This window comes from Mercurialis annua, linkage group LG6 (assembly GCF_937616625.2).
Source record: "Mercurialis annua linkage group LG6, ddMerAnnu1.2, whole genome shotgun sequence".
NCBI lineage: Eukaryota > Viridiplantae > Streptophyta > Magnoliopsida > Malpighiales > Euphorbiaceae > Mercurialis > Mercurialis annua.
The window spans coordinates 770268-791776 of record NC_065575.1 but is presented as its reverse complement, the minus strand read 5'-3'; the positions used below and the strand labels follow the sequence as shown (position 1 = coordinate 791776).

The following is a 21509-nucleotide window of genomic DNA, read 5'->3' as shown; positions in this document are numbered from 1 at the left end:
TGTTTGAATTTGTTGTTAATGTAGATTTTTGAGATGGTTGTGTGAGACATCTATACTGCTTTTAGATGTATTTTAGTTGTTTATTAGATGTATATGAAATATATTTGTAATACCCCAAAATAATTAATTAGCTAATTGGACCACGTGTCCAGTTTTGAGTCGCGGAAGTGGTGAAATTGGAAAGTTTTCCGATAAATAAGTTTCAAGTAGGTCGGTTTTGAGAAATTAGCTATGAGAAAATTAAGGTTATATTTCAATTCTAAAGTTAGAATTGGAATTAATAGGAAAAATGTCAAGAAAAGTCTAAAATGAAGTACAGGGACCAAAGTGGTAATTTAGCCACTTTGTGTCGAAAATAGAAATATTGGAATTTGACGGAAAGTACTAATATCGAGCTTGGTATTATTTATCGGATATAAATAATACGTATAAGTCGTAATAAAAGAATTTAACGATTTAGCTATGGACTAAATCGTATGAAAGAAAAGTTTGAAAAATAAATGGTAACAAGGAAAGAAAGAAAGGATCAAAGTGAGCTGTTAACCTTAACATATAAGGTTTTAGAATTTGAATCAGAAAGGAGAAGAAGTATCCAGAGAGAGCGAGAGAAATCCATCCGATTCCGTCGTTTCGCCGCCGTTTCTTCGTTCGACGTCCGATTCGAGCGATTCAAGCGGTGATTTCTTCAGAACGGAAAGCTCTATCACCTCCGGCCATCGAATTAAGGTAAGAGGTCGGGTTTTGGCATGAAAAAGATGATTTTGTGGGCTGTTTTCATGAGATTATGATTTTGGATTGAAATTGATGTTTTCGGGTTTACTATGACGTTTTTGAAGAAACCGAGATATGGGTATTGAGCGTGGGTATGTTTGGCACATCGGGATTGTGGCGAAACCCCGGAAAATCTGATTTCCGGGGCTGTGCACGTGGTACACGACCGTGTACCACGGGTGCACGAACGTGTACTGATGTACACGAACGTGCACCTAGCGAGGTACACGATCGTGTACTGAAGTACACGAACGTGTACTTCTCATGGTACACGAACGTGTACAATGAGTACACGAACGTGTACCCCTGAGGTGCACGAACGTGTACTCAGTTGCACGATCGTGCACCCACCAAAACGCACACCCGTGCACCCCAACTCGCCCCCACGCGTATACAAACTGTAATTGACCTAGGTATTTGACGTTTTGAGTAATTTGACTCTAAAGGACGGGTTTCGGACTTTGAGAATCATTAATCTCGAGATTAGCTCGACGTTTTAGATAAATAATAATAATGGAAAACGTCAAGGACGTTAAGCGATTCTCAATTATGAGAAATAGTATTCGCTAAGTCGTTTATACGACTAGAGATATTGAATACGTAAATAAGTATAAAACGAAACTAAATCATAAAACTTAAAAGTATTATACGTACAAGAATACGAGAATCACGTCTAACTATTAACGATTTATCAGACTTGTCAGCGAGTAGTGGAGTCAGTAGAGGCGGACTAGCGAGAGCGTACTATCAGATTGATCTTATCATTTCTTGGATTGCGGTCACTGTGAGTTGCACTTTACTTTCGTGTATTATCGCTTAATATTATTTTGATATCAGATTATATATATATATATATATATATATATATATATATTGTTTATATGCATCGCACTATATATATATATGAATTGTTGATATGCTACATGTTTTGATTAAGTTTTATGTACGAGAATCTGGTATACGATCCAACGAAACTAGCTACCTATTGGGTGTCAATAGGCTGTGTGATCACCAGTAATTGAGTCAGTCTAGCGTGTCTGACTATAAGATATGATTTGAGATGCATGCATGGTTTGATTATGAAAGCTATGATATGGATGCGATACGAGAGTGAACTCGGTTACAGTGTAACCTGAGCCCCGTATCTAGTAGGTTGGACCTACCAGTGGGTTGGACCCACCTCTTTGGGATTAAGCGATATGTTCTGACTGACGTGGTTGAACGTGAACGCTCCCGGGTCAGACTATTGGAATCAGTATGATTTGAATAATAGTGAGTTACGTTATGTTTCAGGATTTTAGTTTCGAAAGGATCGAGTACTTGTTCATATGTATTTTTGTATTAATGTTGATTTAAAATGCGATGCTATATATCTATAATAATACCGTTAGTAAATGCAAACTCACTCAGTATTTCCCCAAATACTGACCCCTCGCCTTTGATGTCTTTCAGGTGCTTAGCTTGCGGACTTAGCTAGAGACCAATTTTGAAGTCCAGAAGTCAGCTGTATATGTTAGTTTCTGACTTCTGTGAGTGCTGCAGTAGTGGTCCTGTGTCAATAATATAGTAGCCTAGTCAGCAGTTTATTTTGATTGTATATATCAACTGCTGTATTTGTCTATATGCTTTTTGATAGGCTACGTACGTTGTATTTGATCCACGGCCCCGGATGCCAGTGAGATGTTTGAAACACTAACTGATGTATATAGTACCGCGAGGCCAGTTCGTACAGGGTACGGTAACTAGAGCCCGCGAGGTTTTGAAACAGTTAGTGTATATATTTGGTTATATATTATATATATGTGTAATTGCTTCCGTTGTTTGTTGTTATTTGTTTATATTATATTTGCGAAAAATAAATTGTGAGTTTAGGCTTGCTACGGGTTCCGGAGCTACCACTCCCGTTCCCTAGCGCCGGTTGCGGCTCAATAATTTTGGGTCGTGACAATGTTGGTATCAGAGCAGTTTGGTCCAGTTACCACTGCAAGTTTGTTTCAATGTTTGTTTGAGAGCAGTTTGGTCCAGTTACCACTGCTAGAGTTGTCAGATTGTTTGTTTGACTGAGAGTATTTGTCAGTAAGTATACCTAGGAACTACTGCATCAAGAGTCATACCGTGGTTGTCTGTAATTGTGTTATGTGTGCATTAGTAGTACGTGGCACTACGCGCGCGGATCAGGACTATTAAGTTAGTAAGTGAATAGTATCTGTTTATACAGACGACTAAGGCAATTAAGTATGTGTTGCTCGTGCTAAGATATAGAAGGTGGTTACATGTTGCAAATTATGATTGATTGAGAGGGTTAAGTATTTGTTATTCGCACTGAGATTGTTAAGTGATTATCTGCTTGCGAATTACGTGCAGTTGGATTAAATGCTAAATGTTTACAGCATTATATAAGCTGATTTTGGAATTGCGTGTGAAATGGGCTCAGATGGTCGCTTACGTTCGAAATTGTTTCTTTTCAGCATGTCTGGGCAAAACGGAGCTCAGTCGCATGCTGATGAAGAACGGGAGGAAGCGCCTCCTATATTTCAAAACGGGTTTCATAATGAAGTGGGCGAACCATCTGGGGTCCATCAGAATGGATTCCACGCAAATCATGGAGCATCGCCAGAAATATATCAAAATGGCTACATGTCTGTATCGGAGATAGGTAGTTCTTCTAGAAACCGAGTTAGAGTGCATTCACCGGAGATAGAGTACAGTGAAGAAGAGGAAGAGGAACCGGAGGAAGATCCGGAAGAAGATCCTGAGGAAGACCCTGAGGAGGATCCTGAAGAGGATCCAGAAGAAGAATTAGAAGAAGAAGCAGAAGAGGAAAATCCTCAGGATGAAGAGTATGAAGAAGAAGAGTTAGATGAGTTAGACATTGAGGAATACAGAGGTGACTATTTCTGGTCAAGTGTGCGGAGATACCGCAATTTGAGGGAAGATGCGGACATAGCTAATGGTCAGGCGCAGATAGCCCTAAATCAGGTTAGGAGGCAAATGCGTTCTTTTTCTAGAGGGATGTTAACTGTAGGAGCGTACTCTACTGATTTTCTGCGGATGGCAGAGGGAGTCCCTAATCTGAACGAAGACAATAGGACCATTAATCGTAGATATGTCAGGGGTTTAGGACCTCAGTTTGATGAGCTGTATGAGCACGTGGACGAACATTTCAGCACGCTTACTACAATGGCCCGTAGGATTGAAACAGAGCATGAATGGTCGGGTGATCCGATACGACCTTATTACTTTAGACGTGAGTACCACCCAGATTATGTCAGTACGTCCTCCAGAACTACAACCAACCCCTATTTCGTGCAAAGAGGTGGACGAAACTCAGGTAGAACAGTTAGGGGCCGACATACAGGCATAGTTATTAGGGAACCTAACGTTCCGCGTCAGGCACCTCCAGGTATTAGTAATTTATATGCTTTGAGTAATTGTGTTTATGTGTTTGCATTATTGTGTTTATATATTTGCTGCATTGCATAGTAGAATGTCAGTAATAGGTTTTGCCTTTAGGATAATACCCCGGAAAGCGAGAACCTATAGGGAGCGTTGTAGTTAAACACGCGCTTAATAAGAGAACATATAAACATACCACACAAAAACAATAATACAATAAACATCACAACATAATTATCGCAAACGTAATTCCTATATTACGTTTTAGTATTTGAAGAAAGAAATAGATTGTGTACCGGGAGTCGATGTGAAACATCGGTATCTGCGTCTGTATATGACGTAGAATAGAATGTTGCAGAAATGGATATGATGATTACAGCAATAGAAAATTTTGAATTTAATTGAGTTATTGGAGATATGGAGAAAGAAGTGATGTGCCAGACGAACAGTCTGTAAATGACAGAAAATAACAGCAATACGAAAATTTGTCAGCAGTACAAAAATTTGAATTATACTCAATAAGTATAAAGAAAGCCGTTAATAGTCGCAGAGCGTATAATCCAGAGTAAGACTTACGATTTGATGAAGATTTTGAAAGTTTTTATGATTTTCAAGGTACAATTGTGCTCAGGCATCGCATGTGACATTGCATAACCATGATAGAAACGCATAAAAGAATGATTTTCAAAATTTTAGATCATGCATCATATCTTTGTAATGGAAAAACAAACTGCAATTTTGAACAACTCCTTGGTGATGAGAGATGTCATCACTCTGAGCAACAATTGTACTAGCGATTTAAAATGATTTATGAAAAGTGGTTTAGAAAGAGCTGCGCAGCCAAAAGAAGTTTTAAAATCGTATTGTTTAGTAAGTAAACTCGGATGTAAAGCCCTGCGACAAATAATCAAAGATTCTTAACAGATAAGAATAAAAATTGTGAAAGAAACTCCAATAAAAGAATAGAGCCATGTTAATAACCATTGCCCTAAGGCTAATAGAACTAAAGAAGAATGTGAATAAGAAATTACCGCCGGAAATGCGCAGATAAGCTGCACTGCACTGGCAATACTTAAGGATACAATATTTATCCTTATGATTGAACAAAGGATAAAATGACAGGGAGTCGTGCAAAGCGAAAGAAACGTAATATATACATAAGGATGATGTATAATTACTCTTATGATTGAGATAAACGAAGTAGCGATTGTAAGTTGTAATTGAAAAGGAGAAATTAAAAGTATGAAGGGCAAAAGAGATGGTAATACGAATGATGAATATCAAGTGATATTTAAAGGAGATATAACGTTATCAATATCAGTGTTTAAGGATACAGAAATAGAAAGAGAAAGGATACGAAATGACGAAACATACGATTTTACAAGATATGAAAGTTTAAATTAGATAGATCAAGAGAGATAGTAGTACTATATGACTGATATTAAGTAAAGTAACTAATATCAGTATCAAGAATTATAAGTTGCGTTAACAGAAAGGAGAAAGACACACGTATAGACGTACGTGTCAGTAATTATAAGAATGGTGGATGATATGAAGAAAAATGTAAAGGTAAAATGCAAATACCTCAAAATTTAGTAAGGTGATTAGAGAAGTGAAAGTTCTAGAAATACGTCGAAAGGATTGTCAGAATAGAGCAGCAGCAATAGAACTGCTATAAACGAAGGAAAGACGTAACAAATATAACAAGTAAAAGACAAGACAAGAGTTGATACTAGTACAAAGAGACCAAGATATTTGAAGACAATTAAAATCAAGGTATAAGTGCTAAGGAAGCATAAAATGTATAAGACGACGGTGAGTTGGAATTATTCCTTGACTTTGGGAATTGTAAAGTAAATGGAGTACAAATACTAGAATCAATCGTAAAACCCTTCAAAAGAAGACAAGAGATAGAATAAGAAAGAAGTTAAATGAGGGTTAGCTAACGAGAAGGATTCTCGAAATAGTCAGACTTAAAAGAAACATGCGAGATTCTTATGAGGTTATTACAAATAGAGAATCGTGTTATAAAGGAGAGACATTTTTGACTGACAAGTCAATTAATGACTCGAAGGGATCTTTAAGGACTAATCAGAGAAAGTCAAGAAGATAAAAATATGGATAGTATCGATCAACGAAGACGATCGTATAAGCTATACGGTTAAAGTCAACACAAAGAAAAGTACATTTAGCAATGGAGAATGTACGAAAAATCACGACCAATAGAACAACATAAAATTCACAATAACTTAAGCAAAGCAAAGAAAAGTTGAAAGAAGCAAAGGAAGTATCAATCTCAACTACGTTGAGAAGTAGTAAGGATTAAAAGCCATAGATTGTGCTTATAAGAGAAAATACTCATAGAAGTATGAATGAAGTAAGTACGTCATTAAAGAGGTAGCCGATACGTCATGATTATTCACGTATAAAAGAGACAAATAGCGACTCGATGATGATTAAGAATGAAACAATAGACTTGAAGGATACCGAGCGGGGATTAATCGACGTTAATAAGGACAAAAGAGAGATCGCAACCAGTAATACAAGACGTCAGGACTATAATATCGGTGATACGCCTTGAGCCACACTATTTTAGAAAGATGATGAATAGAACAATGGTAACAGTAAGAAGATTCTCAGCTATGCTACAACAGGAGATTACTATGAGCAAGGTAGATAATCGATTAATGATGAGTACGAAGTCACAGCTATACGTGGAGAGCTAAGAGCTAAGTAAGAGAAAGGACATGACTGACGTATAGTAATGAATATCAAGAAAGGTATAAGAATAATTGTAAGGTCCCAACAAGTTTTATGAAAATTCGAGGACGAATTTTTATAAGGGGGGAAGAATGTAATACCCCAAAATAATTAATTAGCTAATTGGACCACGTGTCCAGTTTTGAGTCGCGGAAGTGGTGAAATTGGAAAGTTTTCCGATAAATAAGTTTCAAGTAGGTCGGTTTTGAGAAATTAGCTATGAGAAAATTAAGGTTATATTTCAATTCTAAAGTTAGAATTGAAATTAATAGGAAAAATGTCAAGAAAAGTCTAAAATGAAGTACAGGGACCAAAGTGGTAATTTAGCCACTTTGTGTCGAAAATAGAAATATTGGAATTTGACGGAAAGTACTAATATCGAGCTTGGTATTATTTATCGGATATAAATAATACGTATAAGTCGTAATAAAAGAATTTAACGATTTAGCTATGGACTAAATCGTATGAAAGAAAAGTTTGAAAAATAAATGGTAACAAGGAAAGAAAGAAAGGATCAAAGTGAGCTGTTAACCTTAACATATAAGGTTTTAGAATTTGAATCAGAAAGGAGAAGAAGTATCCAGAGAGAGCGAGAGAAATCCATCCGATTCCGTCGTTTCGCCGCCGTTTCTTCGTTCGACGTCCGATTCGAGCGATTCAAGCGGTGATTTCTTCAGAACGGAAAGCTCTATCACCTCCGGCCATCGAATTAAGGTAAGAGGTCGGGTTTTGGCATGAAAAAGATGATTTTGTGGGCTGTTTTCATGAGATTATGATTTTGGATTGAAATTGATGTTTTCGGGTTTACTATGACGTTTTTGAAGAAACCGAGATATGGGTATTGAGCGTGGGTATGTTTGGCACATCGGGATTGTGGCGAAACCCCGGAAAATCTGATTTCCGGGGCTGTGCACGTGGTACACGACCGTGTACCACGGGTGCACGAACGTGTACTGATGTACACGAACGTGCACCTAGCGAGGTACACGATCGTGTACTGAAGTACACGAACGTGTACTTCTCATGGTACACGAACGTGTACAATGAGTACACGAACGTGTACCCCTGAGGTGCACGAACGTGTACTCAGTTGCACGATCGTGCACCCACCAAAACGCACACCCGTGCACCCCAACTCGCCCCCACGCGTATACAAACTGTAATTGACCTAGGTATTTGACGTTTTGAGTAATTTGACTCTAAAGGACGGGTTTCGGACTTTGAGAATCATTAATCTCGAGATTAGCTCGACGTTTTAGATAAATAATAATAATGGAAAACGTCAAGGACGTTAAGCGATTCTCAATTATGAGAAATAGTATTCGCTAAGTCGTTTATACGACTAGAGATATTGAATACGTAAATAAGTATAAAACGAAACTAAATCATAAAACTTAAAAGTATTATACGTACAAGAATACGAGAATCACGTCTAACTATTAACGATTTATCAGACTTGTCAGCGAGTAGTGGAGTCAGTAGAGGCGGACTAGCGAGAGCGTACTATCAGATTGATCTTATCATTTCTTGGATTGCGGTCACTGTGAGTTGCACTTTACTTTCGTGTATTATCGCTTAATATTATTTTGATATCAGATTATATATATATATATATATATATTGTTTATATGCATCGCACTATATATATATATGAATTGTTGATATGCTACATGTTTTGATTAAGTTTTATGTACGAGAATCTGGTATACGATCCAACGAAACTAGCTACCTATTGGGTGTCAATAGGCTGTGTGATCACCAGTAATTGAGTCAGTCTAGCGTGTCTGACTATAAGATATGATTTGAGATGCATGCATGGTTTGATTATGAAAGCTATGATATGGATGCGATACGAGAGTGAACTCGGTTACAGTGTAACCTGAGCCCCGTATCTAGTAGGTTGGACCTACCAGTGGGTTGGACCCACCTCTTTGGGATTAAGCGATATGTTCTGACTGACGTGGTTGAACGTGAACGCTCCCGGGTCAGACTATTGGAATCAGTATGATTTGAATAATAGTGAGTTACGTTATGTTTCAGGATTTTAGTTTCGAAAGGATCGAGTACTTGTTCATATGTATTTTTGTATTAATGTTGATTTAAAATGCGATGCTATATATCTATAATAATACCGTTAGTAAATGCAAACTCACTCAGTATTTCCCCAAATACTGACCCCTCGCCTTTGATGTCTTTCAGGTGCTTAGCTTGCGGACTTAGCTAGAGACCAATTTTGAAGTCCAGAAGTCAGCTGTATATGTTAGTTTCTGACTTCTGTGAGTGCTGCAGTAGTGGTCCTGTGTCAATAATATAGTAGCCTAGTCAGCAGTTTATTTTGATTGTATATATCAACTGCTGTATTTGTCTATATGCTTTTTGATAGGCTACGTACGTTGTATTTGATCCACGGCCCCGGATGCCAGTGAGATGTTTGAAACACTAACTGATGTATATAGTACCGCGAGGCCAGTTCGTACAGGGTACGGTAACTAGAGCCCGCGAGGTTTTGAAACAGTTAGTGTATATATTTGGTTATATATTATATATATGTGTAATTGCTTCCGTTGTTTGTTGTTATTTGTTTATATTATATTTGCGAAAAATAAATTGTGAGTTTAGGCTTGCTACGGGTTCCGGAGCTACCACTCCCGTTCCCTAGCGCCGGTTGCGGCTCAATAATTTTGGGTCGTGACAATATTATTTTTAAATTTTTATATGTATTAAGTGATATTTATTAACCTGTTTTTACTTACTGTTTTTCTCTAGTTTTGCAGTTTAATGGTTTCATCAATATGTTTTGCTAGAAGTTTAGTCTACTTCTTTTATTTTGAAGAATGTAGTTGAGCTAGTTCTGAGACATATCTGTGCTATTTATGAGATGTACTTTACAATTGAATATAATTAGTACCGATTTGTATTGTTGGTTCGAATTTAGATTAAAGTCTGCCTATTTCAAGATAGGATTTGTAAAAGTTACATTTGATGGTGTGAATTCTTAAACTTCTAGACTAGTGTTACTTTGTTGAACAATAATTTAATTTTACTTGTATAATTTGCAGTTATTTATACATATTAGATACAGAAACGATACATTATACATACAACATTGGTACATCGTTGATACATCATAGATACATCATTTATTATATCTTCTAGAATCAGTCTCAAATTTATAATAATTATTTTCAACGAATAAATTTTGGAGAAAATGAGACATTGTAGATACATCGCCGATGCATTATTTTTTATAAACCCTATTTAAAGAACCCATTATGACAAAACCACATCCTTAACTAATTCAAATTTCTGGATTCTTAGAAACCTGAAACAAATTCATCCAATAGTAAAAAATTTAGTACAATTGCCAAATTGGTTGATTAATTAACCAAATAAAACTATAAGAACTGAAATTGAGTTACATATATGTTATGATACATTAATGATACATAAATGATACATTGTAGATAAATTGCCGATACTTTATAGATACACAACTGATACATCGTAGATCCATTTTTTCATTTTTTGGATTATTTTAACGAAATAAATTTTATAGATACACCATAGATTATAAAATTTAAAATTATATGCTCTTATTAACAACATATTGCTTGATCTGCCATAAACTTTTAGCTATCACTAACAAAAATTTAAGTAGGTTCAGGTTTTAAGTATATGTTATTATATATATATATTAGATACATCAACGATACATTATATATACAACATTGATACATCGCTAATACATTATAGATATATCATTTATTATAACTTCTAGACAGTCTACAACTCATTATAATTATTTTTAACGAATAAATTTTTGAGAGACTGGTACATTGTAGATACATCGTCGATACATTATTTTCAATGAACAAAAGTAATTCGAATATCCCTATTTAAAGAACTCATTATGAAAAAATTACATCCTTAACTAATCTAAGTTTCTGGGTTCTTGAATACTTGAAACAGATTCATCCAATAATAAAAATTTAGTACAATTGCCTAATTAGTGAAATTGGTTGATTAATTGACCAAATAAAATCATAAAAACTGAAATTGAGTTGCAAATATGCTTTGATACATCAATGATACATAATGATACCTGTTTAAATAATTCTGACACGCTGACACGCGTTGATGGATGACTGGCACGCTTTTCTGACACGCGTGTCAGACGCGTTACTGTCACGTTGTCACACGTTTTTACAGCTGCAACACGTTTTTTTTGACTTTTTTTTTCACTTTAAGTGTGACATGTGTCTATTATTTAGTGGTTGGCTAGTAAATGTAAACTTTTAACTTATTTGGTTATAAATGTAAAGATTTTGGGTTTGGGCTATTTGAGTAATATTTGGTCTATTTTGAAATATTTTTGTTTTTTTATCTAAGAAAAATGGTATTTTTGAAATTATTTTTCAAAACAGGATAACTCGGAAAATCAAGGAAAAATGGGTGAAATTGGTGTAATTGGTGTAATTATTTTTCAAAAGTAAACTAGTTTTAAAATAATCTCAAAAAACATCTTATGTATAAAGAATAAAATAAATTAGTTTGAATCTAACGAAGACTTTGATTTACAACTCTTTAGTTTAACTTTGAGTATTTTATGCTGAGATTCCTGATATATATTATAATTATCAGTTTGGAACTCCTTATTTCAAAAGTCTACTTAATGGTCCCTCAGTTTTAATTCTATTAACTATTAGGCCCCTCCGTTAATTTCGACACTTACTTTCAAACGATTTGGTACCCCACATTTAATTTCGTGAACGATTTGGTCCATCGCTTTTAATTTTGTTAAACGGTTTGCTACCTCACTTTTAAACGATTTGGTAACTCAATTTCAATTCCGTTAAACGATTTGGTCTACCAAATTAACAGATTGATCTCTCAGTTAACATAATTAAAACTGAGAGACAATTAAACAGACTTTTAAAATAAGGGATATCAAACTGTTAATTATGATATATTTTAGGAATTTCAGCATAATTAGCTCTTTAACTTTCTATAAATATTATAAAATATTCCTTTATTTTTTTCTCCTCTTCTTTTTTAGTTTATTTTTAATATTACAAAAAAATTGTATTTTCAAACAAAAAAAACATCTTGATTTAAAAAAAAAATAGTAGATAGAGAATTAGATTTTATTATCTACTTGTAGATAGTTAAACCCATTTCTACACTACATTAGCAAAATAAAGTCCTAAATTAATAAAATCAATAGTCCATTGAGGATTCTTGATTTATTACTAAACTTTTTAAATAAAAGAATTTGACTTTTTTTGAAGAGTTAATCAAAGATGATAATAAATGACAATTGGAAATAGAAAATAAAAACAAAATACTAGAGAAACTCATTTCTTGTTAATTTATGCTTGTCATGAACCAAAAGAATTAATGAAGTATGGAAATTCTTATCTAGGCCGAGTTCATGAAAGATGCATGGACACAGCAATCTGAACAAGTTCATCATAAATTAGAACCACAATGCATATATAGTAGGTAAGCTGATAATAAAAGTAGCATTCATCAATAATGAATTACAAAACAGCAAAAAGTTGCGCACCTTTCCTTTCTCAACGTTTCTTGTTATCTTTCTTTTTATCCTACTTAATGAACAAAGGGCTGGATGATAACGTTTCTGTCTTATTTTCCTTTTGACACTTTTTTTGATTATCACATCACAATATTTTTATTTTTCAAAATTTTTTCAAGACAAACACATCTTTTTTATTCTATCACAAAAAGACCGATGAAATGTTCAGGATTCTTGTTTCGGAACTTTGGATACTTGGGAGACAAAAGTATCAGTTAACGCAGATTCCGACATAAAAGAAGCCACCATGAGATGCACAGCCTGCAACACCAAACACGTTTGCGGAGATTAAGAAGAATGATGTCTATACACACGCCTTTTAACAGTAGAAATAGTTGCATTATCAACACCAAGGATTTACAGCAATACTAACTAGCAGTATATGTATGTGGGATGTTCATAGTATAGGCTTTTTAAACTACATACTATGAACAAAAAGTTAATATTGCCAGTTAGTATTCTAGTCCAAAAACAGAAAGTTTCGACGAATTGTTTTTCTTTTCTTTCGAAACACATTTGGGTTGTGAGGAAATTAAAAATCCGAGAAAAACTTATCGTGAAACCTAGTCAAGTAAATCTTACTCTAGTTCTTAGGTGCTACAACAAAATAACAAATATTGCTTTGTCCCCTTGACGAAACTAAATTTGCTCAAGATGGGTTTTAACTCTAAGAAAATCATGAAATTGATTTATAGAGATGCATCACTCCTCAAGTCTAATAACTAAAGAGAATGAACATTTACTTTTTTAACTGAATCGGGCTACATTTTTACTATACACAAACAAAAAGTCTCCTAAAAGACTGATACTTGAAAAAAACTCATGGAATGTTAGCTGACAAAAAAAATGTACCTCCTCAGTTCCCACATAAACAGAGCGCTCCTCGACCTCATTGAATGGCACCTTCAATTTGCTCAAAATAGACATTCCTGATATAGGGGATATGGGTGTCACACTCAGATCATCAGTTACTGTAAACATTGCTGGTCCCATCACAAATCCTCCGCCAGTTTTAGCTAACCTGTGAGATAATTTAGGATCCTTTACACTTAACACAATTTCTGTACAATCAGCAGGTTTGTCTACAGAAAACATTACAACACTGGTTGACAAACGGTAGTATTTCGGGTGAACAGCTTCCTCTACCCTTAGAGGCTGATTCTCATAACCGAAGCTAGGAGCAATCTTGGGACTTAGTAGAATCTCTCTGTGGTCATATGAGTTGAAGTATTTTTCAACGTCAAGACACTCAACACTATTGTATAGATGATGAATGCATCCTTTTGAAGCAGCACCATTCATTTCTTTCAATATATAACCAAGTGGCACTGTAAGGAAGCTGAAGAGTAGATTAACAAAATCTTCACCAACTTCCGCATAACAAACCTTTTGGTTTGATTTGTTGAGTATCAACTTAATAAGGATCTTGTCATTTTCTTTGGATGTGTAATCACCTAAATTAGTTTTAAAAGAGAAACTATGCTGATTCAAGGTTTCCTTGCTTAATTCAGGTATTTCTTTTGGCTTCAATAAGGTTTCTGTCAAGGATGTATTGGATACCAATGAGCTTTTCAGCAAATTCACAACCTGAGGGATAATAAAGAGCATTCACATGTCAAACGTTTTCTCCTCAATGGCATTCACATTCTCATGTAAACTTGCCAAATACAAATATCAAATTTTCCAAAAAAGGAAATTGATAGTTACCTTATCTACTCCAATGTCAAATATTCTCTCCTCAATGGCATTCCCATCAATAACTCCAAGCTTGGAAAGCAACGAAAAGCTCGATGCAGTTGATAGAGGCATCACTTGTAATTCATCACTTATCATAACTCTAGTTAGTCGCTTAACAAAGACACCATCTTGAGAATCATAAACTTTATCCTTTGACTGACTCTTGTGACGCTTGGCATAAGACTCCATTCTTCTTCCACAGTCGCAAATAATATCTTTATATTGACTCACTACTTTGCAAGTACCATAAGCATTGTTCACTACTAGAAAACAGTCGATTTGCACTGAGTTTCAGTTCCCTGCACTGAGTTTCAGCTCCATTTCGAGGATGTAGTAACATTTTTTTACATGCCTCAGTCCTTAGATGCCTAACATCAAGTTTTTCAATGCTTGAATACAAATTGTTCATGCAACCTAATCTAATTGTTGGTTGGTCACTAAGCGTGAGCTTAACGATTGCTCCCATAGGCATTGTGAGAAAACTAAAGAGAACATCAACAAAATCCTCATCAGATTCAACAAATAGTACCCTATTCGTTTCCTTGTCGACTAACCCTTTCAATTGCATTCTTCTTTTGATAATCAAATCAGCCCACAAATTAGACAGTCAAAAATTACAACAATCCGGATAATCTGACAAAACATTTGCAACACACAAGTTTAAATAGTAAGAATATATATAAAAACGTAAGAAAAGTATCAATCTTTACGAAGAATTTGACAAGACTAAAATTTTAAGATAAGTATCAATCTGTAGAGTCATTTCTCGTTTGGAGAGGTTATAGTTGCCGGAACCCAAAGGCATTTTACAATAAATGAAATCATGCAAACCCCAACAATAGTTCATACTTCATACCATTTTTTTTCATGTTTTCAATCCAATAAAAAGATAGAGATACATACATTAAAAAGATACATGCATGAATTATCTATTACTCCATTTATTATGCATATATACAAGTTCTGGCGATTAAACATTGATTTTGGGAAGTCAATGAAAACTAAAAACTTTGATTGTCAACTGTACCTGTGGCTGTAGTATATAAATAAAAAACTAAACAAAGAACAAAAACAGATCATGCATGCAGATGCATGATTTGGTCTCTTCTGGGTAAAGATTACTCTAAGAACATAAATGGATGACTAAAACCCATCACAGAAAAATGATCAAAGTATAAGCTTTGTACCTGATGAAGATGGACTAGTTCTCAGAAATCCCACCAAAATGAATGCCAAAATAAAGTTTAGTCTATATATATAGTATATATATATTCAAGTAAAGCAAATTACTTTACTTTTTTAAAAGTAAATTACTTTACTTTTTTTAAAATAATAATTACTTTTAAGCAACTCAAGAAAATAATATACATATTTAAAAGAACGAATGTATTAATTACATATTTAAACCTTTTTTTTTGCTCTGTAAAGAAAGAATAACAAATTATATAATTGACAGAGTTTGTTGAAGAAGCCAAAAGGAATACCTGAATCAAGCAAGCAACCCTTTCCTTGGAACAATAGAGTAATGAGAATAATTCAAGACCAAGTCATTGAGTATTTTATTAATTTTTATTTCTTTATTTTTAGTGGAACAATAATGGGGTTTTTAAATGATTAAATACTTAGCAGTAGTTGAGATTGCATGTCATGTTGTTTTAATTTTATTATAAGCCTATAAAAGTATATTTCTCTAGCTGAAATATTATATGTCAAAGTTTCTTTTTATCTCTTTTATTCATCTACTGTAATATTCTCTTCATTTTTCTAACAAGGTATCAAAACTCTAATCGATCTTGAGGGCTCGTGAACATAAAATAAACACTTGTTATACAATTTAGTTTTATTGTATTTTTTATTTTTGTATGAGTAGATCAGCTTCAACTTGTATATACAATTTAGTTTTCAGCAAATCAATCCAAATACATTAAAAGTAAATGAGCTCTCAATATGTAAGTCAATCACTTCAATTTCAAATTACATTATTATTTTTTAACATATATAATTAGGTTTAAATATATAAGATAAAGTCTATTATTTTATGTACATAATCAAAACTAACTTATTTATTTGTCTTGATTATTAATTAAAACTACTTGTATTACTGGTTAAATATACATTGACTATATTTTAAAATTATAATTTATTAAATAACTTGATTCTTCATGCTTTAAAAATCTGAAGAAGTCTATTTTATTTTAATTCATGTGAATAATATTCTCATTTAAATTTTGAAGTTTCTAAGAATGAAAAAAATATTAATTTAAATACAAGATTCCAATTTTGGTTTAAGCATAGTGTCCATCAACAATTTCAAACTCAACCAAACAGGCCAATTCAGTTGATTTTGGTTCGGTTATTTTCGATCGGTTTATGTTAAAATTTAACTTTTTTTTAATCTCCACAACCGAACCGAAAAACTGAATTTTTGTTATAATATCAAACTGAACCAAATTTTTGTTAGATCTACTGAAGTAAGCAAGCAAAAATATTGTAATGGAAAGAAAATGACTTAAAGAGTAGTAAGATGTTTTGAACAGAAAGATCCTCTTCAAACAGTACAAGACAATTCACTCAGGAATACATAGCTAGATATAAAGGGTTGGTAACTGGACTGACCGTCTTAGTATGACCTGAAACCGATCACTTTGCTTCAGTATGCACACTGTCTTGTTTTGTCAATTTACGATGGAATTTTCAGTAGGAGCAGCTTCAGAGGTGCATTTGCGGATGAAAGTTTCAGTAAGAGCAGCTTCAGAGGTAAAAGAAGCTACCATGAGTCGTGAAGCCTGCCACATAAAAAAAATGAAGAAATTTACATCACAAGTATCGATAACACATATGTTGCACGAAAACTTTTCGGCTCCTACAACTTCTGCATGTCCTCTTGTTCCCGGAAATACTTATGAATTTCAGAAACTCTTATATTATATATACAGCTTATTCGGGTAAAAGAAATTATTTCGCCATTTTCCATTTTGGCATTTTTCATTTGAGAGTTTCCGCTTCCATTTCCCTACTACATAGTAACACAAACGCTATTATATCAGACATTATGCATACCATTCTCTTTTTTAAAATCAATATCGATTACCAGACTGTTCATTTATGCTAAATGCTAATGTGATATAGCATGTTAATTGAATCAGAAAGTTTCAAACTCATGTAAAAAATGTAGTCACATTGAACTGGATACTTGTAAATCAACAACTTCAGAAAATTCAAGCAGGCAGCAATATTAGGAGATCAAGTGCCTAAATTAACAAGAATTGAAGATTTTAATATCAATTACCTCATCCTTGCCCATGTACACAATTCTCTCTTCAATGTCACTGAAAGGTATCTCCAATTTGTTCATAGCAGACACACATGAGATAGTGGATATGGGAGTTACAACCAGATCATCAGTTATTGTGAATAATGCAGGTTTAATTACAAATCCTCCACTACTTGAACGTGACTCTACAGTTACAGCATTGTCTACACTGCCAGAATGTATACCAGCATGTATCTTATAGCCTCCAAGATAGTAGTAATGGTCAACAGCTCGAGCTTCCTCCACCTCTAGGAGTTGGTTCTCGTAAACAAAACCGGGTGCTATCTTGGGAGTTAGTAGAATCTCCTTATGGTAATGCGACTTAAAGTATTTCTCAACGTCGAGATCCTCAACACTCTCATATAAATGATTTATGCATCCTTTTGACGGAGTACCACGGGCTTCTTTTGCTATATATCCGAGTGGAAGTGCGAGAAAGCTAAAGAGTAAATCAACAAAATCTTTACCGGCTTCTGCATAACACACTATCCTCTTGGATTTGCAGAGCATGAGCCTGATAGGGATCTTTCCCGTTATCTTTGAAGCAAGTTCTCCAATGTCACGCTTAAGGGAGATCTCTTCACCAAAAACGTTTAGACCTGATTCTGGCATTTTCTTTTCTGGTACTTCCTTTAAAGCTTTCTTTGGTATCAATGAGCTCTTCATCAAATTCAAAGTCTGGAAAAAGAAACCTAGCAATGAATCTGTCATACATAGAAGTTTGTCCAAGGAGCTCTCTTGATCCAATGATTCATCGCTTAATTCAGGTATTTCTTTTGGCTTCTCCAACAAAGTGTCCGTCAAAGGTGTTTTTGATATTAGCGAGTTCTTCAGCAGATTCAAAACCTGGAACAAGAAATTGGGCCACAAATATTTATAAGTAGCTTTGAAAGCATCAGTAAATCAATAAGCTCAGTTTTAGAGTTAAAAGCTCAAAAACAAGTTTAACATCTATGAGCTCTTAACACAATTATCTAATGCCAAAGCCTTGAAGCATGGATTAACACACAAATTCCCCATATCTAGCCTCAAATTTATATTTTAAGAGAAGGCATAAGTCAAAACTCAAAACCTTAATAACACAGAACCAAAGTAGAAAAGACACTTCATTCAATCAACAATGTTTTGCAGTGTGTCGGGAACTTGACGTTTTGGATACGACACTTCATTTTTAACATAGGGAACTTAAAGTAACACCGTTTTACCATGTCTGTCCATTTTCTCTTATCCGTGTCCGTAAACCACTCACTCAAGCTCTTTAAAAGATCAAACTTGGGTGTGAATTCGAGAATAACAGCCTAATAACATCTATAAAAGTAGAGCATCTAGCAGTCTACAACAACTTGACAATTTTGATAGTTACCTCAGGTAAGCCAACTTTAAACGTCATCTCCTCGACAGAGCTTGCATCTTCAACTCCAAACTTGGAGAAGAAGGGAAAGCTAGCTGTAGTTGAAGGGGGGCAAACTCTTAATTCATCACTTGTTACAAATCGAGACATTCCTCTAACAAAAACCCCTCCCTCTTGAGGATCAGAACCCGCATTCTTCAGTTCGTCATGAATCACAATCATCGCGTGATTCATGGGATTCCCACAAGCGCAAATTGTTCCTATGTAATGACTAAATGGCATATTTTCAGTTGCTAAGCAATTTCGGTCGCCGCAGCCAAAGCAAAACAAACGATCACCAAGACCATCAATTTTCAATTTAAGGTCTATCCAATGAGTTGCAGCACCATTTGGAGGGCCAATCAACACGGACTTACTTACTCCTTTTCTAAGAAGCCTACGATCAAGACTTATAACACTTTTATACAAATTGTTTAGACAGCCTTGCTCGACCGCGGGGTCAGTATGACAAGCAAGGTAGATAATTTTACCCAGAGGCATAGTCAAGAAACTGAAGAGAACATCAACAAAATCTTCTTCAGATTCAACAAGAATTACCCTATTGTTCTTCCTATCAACCAAGGCCTTCAACTCAATAGATTCCATTTCAATTCTTGCTTAGATTGTCTAACTAATAACCCATCACAAATAACAACAAATATCAAAATTTCAGTTGATTTATGATCACTTAATGTAAAAAAAAAACTAACTTTATATAGGCCAGGAAGCAAATATATAACAAGTAAATGCAACTAAGGAAGAACCAAATGAAAAACAAAAAGCAAAGATTTTAACTTTTTTACCTGAAAGATTAATTAACAGTTGCTCTGCAATGAAGAAGTTGAGACTTGAGAAGGTAAAGTTGTTGAGTAGAGCACTAATCAGCTTTGGTCTGCTGCTATATATAAAAAGTCAATGATCTTAACTCTTACTAGGCCAAATATCGTAAAAATGTCAAACCTTTTATAAAAGTTTCACAAAAGTCCGGCCTTTTAATTTTATCAATTTTGGCCAAAAACAGATTATTTGGTTTCAATTGTAGCCAACTCTCAATTTGATTTCAATTTGCCTATGTGGCGCCTACGTGGCATGCACATATATTGAAAGGTCATGACTTTTGTGAAACCAAATAATCCATTTTTGGCCAAAATCGACAAAATTGAAAGGTCAGGACTTTTGTGATACCAAATAATCAGTTTTTGGTCAAAATCGACAAAATTAAAAGGTCAGAATTTTTGTGAAACTTTTATGAAAGATTTGATCTTTTTACGACATTTGGCCCCCTTACTATAATTTTGTTTCCTTGTCACTTGAAAAATTCAATCACTTTTTTAAGGAAAGACTCCAATTGCTTTATTTTCTTAATTTTTCAAAAGTCTATAAGATAGTAAAAAAAACAGAAACTTTAAAAAAAATTATAATTAACTTTTAAAAGAAATTTTTTATAAAGCCCTCTATAAATATCATGATTCACACTTTGATCTTTCTTATTTAAAATTCAAACGATATAACCCCTCACTTTTATTACTGTTAACAGTTTAGTCCTTTCGTCATTTTTTTAATATTACTCAACTGAATCATAATACTTAACTAAAGAACTTAAATTTTAATTTAGTCCTTCAACTTATTTTTTGATACAAATATAAATGAAAATTATTATTTTAGGAAATTCAACGGCTTAATACATTTTAATTATTGATTTTTTATTTCTCTTATTTTTGAATTTTATTTTTTTGAATTTTTTGCTTCATTTAGTTTTTAAAAATAAGAAATTCTAAAAATAAAGAAAACATTTTTTTTCAAAAAAAATTAAATATTAAAATTAAATTGAAGCCGTTAACTCACCAAATCCAATAATAATACAATTCTTATTATATATATATATATATATATATATATATATATATATATATATATATATATATATATATATATATATATATATATATATATATCAAAAATATAAGTTTATGAACTAAAATGTTTTTTTTTTAATTTGATTTTTTGAATCAATTGACTAATACCAAAAATGGACGAAAAGATTAAATTGTTGACAAAAATAAAATAAATTGAGATGTTTGGATATATATTTTTAATTTGTCGTAATTTCCAGCATTTCACTTTTAAAACTAATTATAAAATTCTCTCAATATTTTTGAATTTTTTCTATAGTTTTATAGCAATTTTTTTTAAAGTTCCTTATATTTCGTGGTTTTTTTTAAGTAATTAGGCCTTGATAAAAGTGGCAAAAATTAAATTTTGATAAGGTCATTAGACTGTTCTTTAAACCTTTCTTTGACATCAATATTCAACGTCTGAAAAAAGAAACCTAGCAATAAATCTGTCCTATGCAAAGTGTTTGTCAATCATTTAATTTGTTATTCCTGTCTTCTTTTCATCAATCATAAAGGGGCAAAAAGTTTAAATATATAATTAAAACATTAATTTTGGTAGCATTATTGTTCTGAATAACAGTAATTTTCCACTTTAAAAAGTAAAGTAATTCACTTTAACTAAAGTAAAGTAGTAATAATTCACTTTAAAAT

The 21509-nt window shown here is 33.6% G+C and overlaps 2 protein-coding genes across 3 annotated transcripts; both read right to left on the bottom strand.

Annotated features, from left to right (window-relative positions):
* Nucleotides 1-12399: 12399 nt before the first annotated feature.
* Nucleotides 12400-16275, bottom strand: LOC126687333 (uncharacterized). The gene is made up of 3 exons (XM_050381871.2): nt 14231-16275; nt 13376-14110; nt 12400-12784 (listed from the first exon to the last, which is right to left on the bottom strand). The coding sequence occupies exons 1-3, from the start codon at nt 14447-14449 to the stop codon at nt 12689-12691; spliced, it is 1050 nt and encodes a 349-aa protein (XP_050237828.1). The 5' UTR covers nt 14450-16275; the 3' UTR covers nt 12400-12688.
* A 490-nt stretch (nt 16276-16765) lies between these two features.
* On the bottom strand, nt 16766-19868 carry LOC126687332 (uncharacterized). 2 transcript variants are annotated; one of them, XM_050381869.2, is made up of 4 exons: nt 19767-19868; nt 18937-19594; nt 17550-18419; nt 16766-17046 (listed from the first exon to the last, which is right to left on the bottom strand). In XM_050381869.2, exons 2-4 carry the CDS (start codon nt 19567-19569, stop codon nt 16936-16938), a joined length of 1614 nt encoding a protein of 537 aa, XP_050237826.1. In that variant the 5' UTR covers nt 19570-19594; nt 19767-19868; the 3' UTR covers nt 16766-16935. The 2 variants fall into 2 exon arrangements, with proteins under 2 accessions (XP_050237826.1, XP_050237827.1); XM_050381870.2 differs by having other exon boundaries at nt 18937-19195; nt 19767-19867.
* Nucleotides 19869-21509: the final 1641 nt, after the last annotated feature.

What these genes read in the sequence shown, in the direction of transcription:
- LOC126687333 (XM_050381871.2), bottom strand. Translation starts at nt 14,449, where the DNA reads ATGGAGTCTTATGCCAAGCGTCACAAGAGTCAGTCAAAGGATAAAGTT. An exon ending in TTGACATTGGAGTAGATAAG is followed by an intron (nt 14,111 to 14,230) that starts GTAACTATCAAT and finishes ATTATCCCTCAG; the next exon opens with GTTGTGAATTTGCTGAAAAG. An exon ending in TTTATGTGGGAACTGAGGAG is followed by an intron (nt 12,785 to 13,375) that starts GTACATTTTTTT and finishes TTGGTGTTGCAG; the next exon opens with GCTGTGCATCTCATGGTGGC.
- LOC126687332 (XM_050381869.2), bottom strand. Translation starts at nt 19,569, where the DNA reads ATGGAATCTATTGAGTTGAAGGCCTTGGTTGATAGGAAGAACAATAGG. An exon ending in TTAAAGTTGGCTTACCTGAG is followed by an intron (nt 18,420 to 18,936) that starts GTAACTATCAAA and finishes TTCTTGTTCCAG; the next exon opens with GTTTTGAATCTGCTGAAGAA. An exon ending in TGTACATGGGCAAGGATGAG is followed by an intron (nt 17,047 to 17,549) that starts GTAATTGATATT and finishes TTTATGTGGCAG; the next exon opens with GCTTCACGACTCATGGTAGC.